The 9,893-nt window shown below is 41.8% G+C and overlaps 1 protein-coding gene across 1 annotated transcript; it reads left to right on the plus strand.

Moving 5' to 3' along the window:
• The first annotated feature begins 680 nt into the window (after positions 1-680).
• On the plus strand, positions 681-2,461 carry LOC110512750. The gene is made up of 2 exons (XM_036964578.1): positions 681-774; positions 1,513-2,461. The coding sequence occupies exon 2, from the start codon at positions 1,536-1,538 to the stop codon at positions 2,421-2,423; it is 888 nt and encodes a 295-aa protein (XP_036820473.1). The 5' UTR covers positions 681-774; positions 1,513-1,535; the 3' UTR covers positions 2,424-2,461.
• Positions 2,462-9,893: the final 7,432 nt, after the last annotated feature.

A 9,893-nucleotide genomic window follows, 5' to 3' on the forward strand; every position in this document is an offset into this window, starting at 1 on the left:
CATTCTCCCAGAGAAGATACATTCTAAAAGAGAAGACACATTCTACCAGAGAAGACACATTCTCCCACAGAAGACACATTCTACCAGAGAAGATACATTCTACCAGAGAAGATACATTCTACCAGAGAAGACACTTTCTCCCGGAGAAGACACTATCTCTCCAGAGAAGACACCAGTTCCCAGAGAAGACACATTCTCCCAGAGAAGATACATTCTACCAGAGAAAATACATTCTACCAGAGAAGATACATTCTACCAGAGAAGATACATTCTACCAGAGAAGATACATTCTACCAGAGAAGACACATTCGCCCAGAGAAGACACTGTCTCACAGAGAAGACACCAGCTCCCAGAGAAGACACTATCTCCCAGAGAAGACACTATCTCCCAGAGAAGACACTTTCTCCCGGAGAAGACACATTCTCCCAGAGAAGACACTTTCTCCCAGAGAAGGTACATTCTATCAGAGAAGACACATTCTCCCAGAGGACACACTTTCTCCCAGAGAAGACACTATCTCCAAGAGAAGACAACAGCTCCTAGAGAAGACACTATCTCCCAGAGAAGACACTATCTCCCAGAGAAGACACTATCTCCCAGAGAAGACACATTCTCCCAGAGAAGACACATTCTCCCAGAGAAGATACATTCTTCCAGAGAAGACACATTCTCCCAGAGAAGACACTATCTCCCAGAGAAGACACATTCTCCCAGAGAAGACACTATCTCCCAGAGAAGACACTCCAGAACAGAGGAAGAACTCAACATCGCAGGTAAAGAAATGACTTCCAATGAAAGGTTCTGATGTGTATATGAGTATGTCTGTGTTACTATAAAGGGCAGGTTGGTGGTGGGATACATGGGTTTCTCTTGTTCCACTAACACCATAACACCTGATTCAGATGATCAAAGAATCAGTGTTCAATTTGGATCATAATTAATGTAAGTGGAAAACAAATACATGACTAATGCTGTCCTCTAGGGGGTGTTGTTACCACTCCTGATGTGTGAATATGTGCTTTAGTGTTGTTTTTTCAGTAACCAATTCATTTTACATCATTATAATGAATCATTTGACTCAGCCGAGAACAAGTGTCTGTTTTAGTATCTGTTTAGGGTGTTTTAGTATCTGTTTAGGGTGTTTTAGTATCTGTTTAGGGCATTTTAGTATCTGTTTAGGGTGTTTTAGTATCTGTTTAGGCTGTTTTAGTATATGTTTAGGGTGTTTTAGTATCTGTTTAGGGTGTTTTAGTATCTGTTTAGGGTGTTTTAGTATCTGTTTAGGGTGTTTTAGTATCTGTTTAGGGTGTTTTAGTTCATCCTTGAAGTCTTCATTTTATCAAGCCATGTTTCCCCTTTATGACCCCTGGAGAATATACTTAGTAAAGCTGGCCGCTAATTCCTTCATATTTTATACTTATCATATGTCTTGGTCTTTGGTGTATTTAGTGTGTCATGTCTTGCTACAAATGAGGTGTTGACCAATGTCACGATGTATTCTCACTTTACAGACACTTGTCTCCAACGACACAAAATGGGTTCTAAATACATCACAGAAATTGCAATCTCCACTACCCCTGAAATGGACCAACAGCTTCATGACCAAGACTATGACAAGATAAATGTCAACCTCAACAAAGGCACTTCATCCACCACCAAAGTTTACATGTGGTACAAAAAGGGCAATGGTAAACCCATCACCAGAGTCCAGTTTTCATTCACTGATGAAATGAAAGATGTCCTGAAAAAAGCAGGGTTCACTGAGCTCCCAGAAAACCTCAACTCTGGAACACAAGGAGACGTCATCCAGCTGTGGTACTCTAGTGGTGCAAGCCCTAAGTATGACATTCCCATTGAAGATATCTTCCTCACCACTAATGAGCAAGAAGAGGCCCACCAATTCAAGCTCGGCTGGGAAAGGTTACCATGCAATCTGAACCGCAGTAACGCAGGAGATTTCATCACCCTCTGGTTGAAGAGAAAGAGTAAGACCTACATCTGTGATGTTGCTGCCGCCACCTCATTCCAACAACACATCAACCTTTCCAACGAGGGCTACATCCGGCTGGATGAAGATCTCAATAGAGGTTCTGGAGGAAAACCCATCTACCTCTGGTACCGTCAATCCACCACAGTGGGCGGCGGGATCACAGAGATGAAAGCATGCATCAACCGTGAGCAGGATTCCATCCTAGTGGAGCGTGGTTTCACCATGGTGAATGTTAACCTCAATGAGGGAACATGCGGTCAGCCAGTGTTTGTCTGGATCAAGAAAAATGGATCTCTCCCTATCAAGGCCTTGACCGTTACATCCAACCCTGATGTAACTGGCCCTTATGACGAGGCAGACTTGATCCTCATCGATAGAAATCTGAATGCTGGCAACAGTGGTATGCCCCTCTACCTCTGGTATGGCAAATAAAAACCTGAGTTGGAGAGGTAGAATCAGCCTTAAATTGTGACAGACATTAGCTTTTGCATGGCAATGTATCAGTTTAATTTTTTAATATTTTTCTGACACTCAATGTTATCTTTTATGTAATAAAGTCACTGTCAGAGATAATGTAGAAAATTTTCTTTAATGTTGTTTTCAATCAATTAACAATTGAATTATATAAATTATATTTTAGCAGCAGGTTTAAGTCTTCTGAATATACCAAGGGGTTGTAAGGTTTTATATTGCATTGTGTTAGTCTGATATTATTTTGAAAAACCTGAGAAAAGTAACACATTTAAATGATTCCTGTGTAACACTGATCATTCTGTTAATCAATAAAGAAAGCATAGCAAATGAGAACATTGTACCTTTTAATTCATCAAATGCTTGACCTTAGCACAAAGTCCTGATAATACCTACTGTACATTACAATTTATATTATAATGACCAGGACCATGGGAGAGTACAAAGCTCACAAATGCACACTAAGGTTGATAATGTAATGATCTGATAAATAACAGAACTAAAGATTTGTTTCACTGAGAACTCACATTTGACAGTTTGGGTGCCTTGCAGATTGTAGGATATTTTTTCTTTGACTTGATCATCCAGTCTTCTATCTATATGGTTTGTTTCGGCTCTCAATGCAATATTTCCATGGTGCAAAACAGCACAGATTATAAGAAAAATTCTAATACAATCAGCGTGATTTACCTTGAAACGTTTTTTTTTATAACAATGTGGGTTAAATCTGTAGTTTATAAAAAGGAGTAGCCCCCCTGGCACTGATTTGGTAACCAGCTGAGGGATGGGGCTGGAGAAATGTAACCACTCAAATGCATAGATAGAGCTATGGATAAAGCTTTGGCTATGCCGGATTAAGTGATATGACATGCTATTCTATGAAATAATTTATCCGTAATTAATATCACCTGATTGACAATCATGTAAATGTAATTAAGTAGAGAGTCGGGGCACCACAAAATAATATTTATCGAGCTGTTATCTTCTGAATAAACTCTTAGAGACCTAGTAATATTTTACATCAATAGCAGTCAATATTAATCGTCTTCTTAATTCAGTCTCATCTGAAAGTTGTAAATTCTTGTTTATCTGCACGAACCCTGGCTAACAAGTTGAATCCGCAATGCAAAATTGGGTTTAATTATTTATTTACTAAATACCTAACTAATCACACAGAATTACACATACACATAATTAATCATACAAATTACGTCATAAAGGAAAACGTCCCTAGCGGCGGACCAGCAGCTTGTTACACAAAAGAAAAGGGGATGGGTTTGAGTGAAAGAGCGGGAAGACTGAGGAACAAAAGGGCGAAGCTGTGCTATGGTAAATACAGTATCTTATGCATTCTAAATTACCGGCCATTTGGAAAAGGAAAATGCAATAAATATTTACTCTGCGCTGCGCTTCAGTAGGTTGGTGGAAGACCGTGTTGCCAAACCGAGTCCTTTGTCCTTTGAAGAATGTCTCTGGTGGTCAATTGGATACGTTGTAGTAACGTTGTTATGGCAATTTTGGGGCTTCACCATGTTTCATTGAAATGTACAGCTGTGTGTCATCCGCATAGCAGTGAAAGTTAACTTTATGTTTTTGAATGACATCCCCAAGAGGTAAAATATATAGTGAAAACAATAGTGGTCCTAAAACGGAACCTTGAGGAACACTGATTTACAATTTACAGTTGATTTGTCAGAGGACAAACCATTCACAGAGACAAACTGATATCTTTCCGACAGTTAAGATCTAAACCAGGCCAGAACTTGTCCGTGTAGACCAATTTGGGTTTCCAATCTCTCCAAAAGAATGTGGTGATCGATGGTATCAAAAGCAGCACTAAGGTCTAGGAGCACGAGGACAGATGCAGAGCCTCAGTCTGATGCCATTAAAATGTCATTTACCACCTTCACAAGTGCAGTCTCAGTGCTATGATGGGGTCTAAAACCAGACTGAAGCATTTCATATACATTGTTTGTCTTCAGGAAGGCAGTGAGTTGCTGCGCAACAGCCTTTTCAAAAAGTTTTGAGAGGAATGGAAGATTTGATATAGGCCGATAGTTTTTTATATTTTCTGGGTCAAGGTTTGGCTTTTTCAAGAGAGGCTTTATTACTGCCACTTTTAGTGAGTTTGGTACACATCCGGTGGATAGAGAGCTGTTTATTATGTTCAACATAGGTGGGCCAAGCACAGGAAGCAGCTCTTTCAGTAGTTTAGTTGGAATAGGGTCCAGTATGCAGCTTGAAGGTTTAGAGGCCATGATTATTTTCATCATTGTGTCAAGAGATATAGTACTAAAACACTTGAGTGTCTCTCTTGATCCTAGTTCCTGGCAGAGTTGTGAAGACTCAGGACAACTGGGCTTTGAAGGAATACGCAGATTTAAAGAGGAGTCCGTAATTTGCTTTCTAATAATCATGATCTTTTCCTCAAAGAAGTTCATGAATGTATTACTGCTGAAGTGAAAGCCATCCTCTCTTGGGAAATGCTGCTTTTTAGTTAGCTTTGCAACAGAATCAAAAATTAATTTCGGATTGTTCTGATCTTCCTCAATTAAGTTGGAAAAATAGGATGATCGAGCAGCAGTAAGGGCTCTTCGATACTGCACGGTACTGTCTTTCCAAGCTAGTCGGAAGACTTCCAGATTGGTGTGGCGCCATTTCCGTTCCAATTTTCTGGAAGCTTGCTTCAGAGCTCGGGAATTATCTGTATACCAGGGAGCTAGTTTCTTATGGGAAATGTTTTTAGTTTTTAGGGGTGCAACTGCATCTAGGGTATTGCGCAAGGTTAAATTGAGTTCCTCAGTTAGGTGGTTAACCTCTTGCGACGAGCAATCCCGGATCCGGGAGCGTAATCATAGCCTCAAACGAATTAGCATAACGCAGCGGACATAAATACCCCTAGTAACTTTTCCTATTCATGAAAATCGCAAATGAAATTAAATAAATATATTCAAACACAAGCTTAGCCTTTTGTTAACAACACTGTCATCTCAGATTTTCAAAATATGCGTTACAGCCAACGCTAGACAAGCATTTGTGTAAGTTTATCATGGCATAATGCTATGCTAGCTCTGCTGGCAGCAAGCAACTTTTTCATGAAAATAAGAAAAGCAACCAAATTACCTTTGAAGAACTTCGGATGCTTTCACTCAGGAGACTCCCAGTTAGATAGCAAATGTTCCTTTTTTCCAAAAATATTATTTTTGTAGGCGAAATAGCTCCCGTTTGTTCATCATGCTTGGCTGAGAAATCGACCGGAAAATGCTACCATTACAACGCCAAACTTTTTTCAAAATTAACTCCATAATATCGACAGAAACACGGCAAACGTTGTTTAGGATCCATCCTCAAGGTGTTTTTAACATATATATTCGATAATATATCCATCGAGGCAATTGGTTTCTCATAAGAAGCGATTGGAAAAATGGCTACCTCAGTATTTTACGCAAGATTTTCTGCGGGAGACACCATGTGACCACTTGCTAAATATGCTCCCTTACGGCTATTCTTCAATGGAAATGCGTAAAAAGACTTCACAATGCTGTAGACACCTTGGGGAATACGTGGAAAACGTAAGCTCATTCGTAGCTCATTCATGGCCATATAAGGAGTCATTGGCATGAGGCAGTTTCAAAAAATGTCAGAGTGTCTTCTTTCCAAAGCTCTCAATTATATGCATAGTCGAGCATATTTTCGTGACAAAATATCTTGTTTAAAACGGGAACGCTTTTCATCCAAAAATTAAAATAGCGCCCCCTAAATCCAAGAGGTTAACTGATTTTTGTTCTCTGACGTCCTTGGGGTAGACAGAGGGAGTCTGGAAGGACATCAAGGAATCTTTGTGTTGTCTGTGAATTTATAGCATGACTTTTGATGTTCCTTGGTTGGGGTCTGAGCAGATGATTTGTTGCATTTGCAAACGTAATAAAATGGTGGTCCGATAGTCCAGGATTATGAGGAAAAACATTAAGATCCACAACATTTATTCCATGGGACAAAACTAGGTCCAGAGTATGACTGACAGTGAGTGGGTCCAGAGACATGTTGGACAAAACCCACTGAGTAGATGATGGCTCCGAAAGCCTTTTGGAGTGGGTCTATGGACTTTTCTATGTGAATATTAAAGTCACCAAAAATTAGAATATTATCTGCTATGACTTCAAGGTCTGATAGAAATTCAGGGAACTCAATGAGGAACGCTGTATATGATCCAGGAGGCCTGTAAACAGTAGCTATAAAAAGGGATTGAGTAGGCTGCATGATTTCATGACTAGAAGCTCAAAATAAATTTTAGTCACTTTAGTCATTAGAAATTTGCTATCGTAAATGTTAGCAACACATCCGCCTTTGCGGGATGCACAGGGGATATGGTCACTAGTGTAGCCAGGAGGTGAGGCCTCATTTAACACAGTAAATTCATCAGGCTTAAGCCATGTTTCAGTCAGGCCAATCACATCAAGATTATGATCAGTGATTAGTTCATTGACTATAAGTGCCTTTGAAGTAAGGGATCTAACATTAAGTAGCCCTATTTTGAGATGTGAGGTATCACAATCTCTTTCAATAATGACAGGAATGGAGGAGGTCTTTATCCTAGTGAGATTGCTAAGGCGAACACCGCCATGTTTAGTTTTGCCCAACCTAGGTCGAGGCACAGACACGGTCTCAATGAGGAAAGCTGAGCTGACTACACTGACTGTGCTAGTGGCAGACTTCACTATGCTGGCAGGCTGGCTAACAGCCTGCTGCCTGGCCTGCACCCTATTTCATTGTGGAGCTAGAGGAGTTAGAGCCCTGTCTATGTTGGTAGATAAGATGAGAGCACCCCTCCATCGTCAGATTAGCCTTAACGTCGGTAGCCCTGCCCCCTGGTAAACAGTGTATGATCGCTGGATGATTCATTTTAAGTCTAATACTGCGGGTAATGGAGTCGCCAATGACTAGGGTTTTACATTTGTCAGAGCTAATGGTGGGAAGCTTCGGTGTCTCAGACCCCGTAACGGGAGGAGTCGAGACAAGTGAAGACTTGGCCTCTGACTCCCATGACTCCGACTCATTGCTTAATGGGGAAAATCGCTTGAAAGTTTCAGTCGGCTGAATGAGCGACACCGGTTGAGCATTCCTACAGCATTTCCCTCCAGAAACTGTGAGAAAGTTGTCCGGCTGCGGGACCGCGTGGGGATTTATACTAGCGTTACAATCTGTACTTACTGGTGGCACAGACGCTGTTTCATCCTTTCCTACACTGAAATTACCCTTGCTTAACGACTGCGTCTGAAGCTGGGCTTGTAGCACAGCTATCCTCGCCGTAAGGCGATCGTTCTCCTGTATATTATGAGTACAGCGACTGCAATTAGAAGGCATCATGTTAATGTTACTACTTAGCTTCGGCTGTGGGAGGTCCTGACGAACCAGGTCCAGATAAAGCATCATGTTGATGTTACTACTGGTTGGCTGGTGGAGGTCCTGGAGAACCACATCCAGATAAAGCATCATGTTGATGTTACTACTGGTTGGCTGGTGGAGGTCCTGGAGAACCATGTCCAGATAAAGCATCATGTTAATGTTACTACTGGTTGGCTGGTGGAGGTCCTGTAGAACCATGTCCAGATAAAGCATCATGTTAATGTTACTACTGGTTGGCTGGTGGAGGTCCTGTAGAACCACGTCCAGATAAGGCATCATGTTAATGTTACTACTTACCTTCGGCTGGTGGAGGTCCTGTAGAACCACGTCCAGATAAAGCATCATGTTAATGTTACTACTTATCTTCGGCTGGTGGAGGTCCTGGAGAACCGTGTCCAGATAAAGCATCATGTTATTGTTACTACTGGTTGCCTGGTGGAGGTCCTGTAGAACCACGTCCAGATAAGGCATCATGTTAATGTTACTACTGGTTGGCTGGTGGAGGTCCTGTAGAACCACGTCCAGATAAAGCATCATGTTAATGTTACTACTGGTTGGCTGATGGAGGTCCTGTAGAACCATGTCCAGATAAAGCATCATGTTAATGTTACTACTGGTTGGCTGGTGGAGGTCCTGTAGAACCATGTCCAGATAAAGTGTCCGGAGTAAAAAAAGTTGAGGGAAAAACCAAAAAAATAAACGGTAATTAAAAAGTTAAAACCGTAAAGTTGTCAGGTAGCAAAGTAGGTTGGCAACAAAACGCACAGCCACATGTAAACAAGTCTGCAAGTTGTGACCAGAAAAGGAAGTAGACAAATACATTTAAACTCAGTTTTTCACAGTTCCTGACATTTAATCCTAGTAAAAATTCCCTGTTTTAGGTCAGTTAGGATCACAACTTTATTTTAAGAATGTGAAATGTCAGAATAATAGTGGAGAGAATGATTTATTTCAGCTTTAATTTCTTTCATCACATTCCCAGTGGGTCAGAAGTTTACATACACTCAATTAGTATTTGGTAGCATTGCCTTTAAATTGTTTAACTTGGGTCAAACGTTTTGGGTAGCCTTCCACAAGCTTCCCACAATAATTTGGGGGAATTTTGGCCCATTTCCTCCTGACAGAGCTGGTTTAACTGATAAGGGATTTTTTGTTTAAAGTAATGACTAAAGAATAATTAGACTAAAATCCAATAAGGTTTGGTTGAGACAAGTTAAGGGTGAGAAATGTGTGACTGAGAAAACACAGAGGACAATTGAACTATACATGACCTTTACTTGGTTGGAACTGAAAAACTTTCGACAGGAAAGAGGCCCTGTCAAGGCCCCTCTAAGAGAGGGAGGAAGGGAACAGCGAGGAACTGCCAGATGGGTAGAACAGTGAACAGTAAACGAGGAATGTGAACTGTGGAAAAAGATACAGCCCACCTACTGTTTGTGTGGTGTGGGGGTGTGTGGGTGTGTGGGTGTGGGGGTGTGGGTGTGTGTGGGTGTGTGGGGGTGTGGGGGTGTGGGGTGTGGGGTGTGTGTGTGTGTGGGGGTGTGTGGGTGTGTGGGGGTGTGTGGGTGTGGGGGTGTGTGGGTGTGGGGGTGTGTGTGTGTGTGGGGGTGTGTGGGTGTGGGGGTGTGTGGGTGTGGGGGTGTGGGGGTGTGTGTGTGTGTGTGGGGGTGTGTGGGTGTGGGGGTGTGTGGGGGTGTGTGGGTGTGGGGGTGTGTGGGTGTGTGGGGTTGTGGGGGTGTGTGTGTGTGGGGGTGTGGGGGTGTGTGTGTGTGTGGGGGTGTGTGGGTGTGGGGGTGTGTGGGTGTGTGTGTGTGGGGTTGTGGGGGTGTGGGGTTGTGGGGGTGTGTGGGGGTGGGGGTATAAAGATTTTGGTTGACTGTAGCGCGTTCTCTGAATAAAGAACAACAAACCTGTTGCAGAATCTGAGTCTTTGCCTAATTATTATCATGTAATTTACTCTTAATTTTAACAGTTCATTCCCTTTCACTCTTAACAATGTAAAGAATATTCTTGTGTTGCAATACC

This window comes from Oncorhynchus mykiss, chromosome 26 (assembly GCF_013265735.2).
Source record: "Oncorhynchus mykiss isolate Arlee chromosome 26, USDA_OmykA_1.1, whole genome shotgun sequence".
Taxonomy (NCBI): Eukaryota; Metazoa; Chordata; class Actinopteri; order Salmoniformes; family Salmonidae; genus Oncorhynchus; species Oncorhynchus mykiss.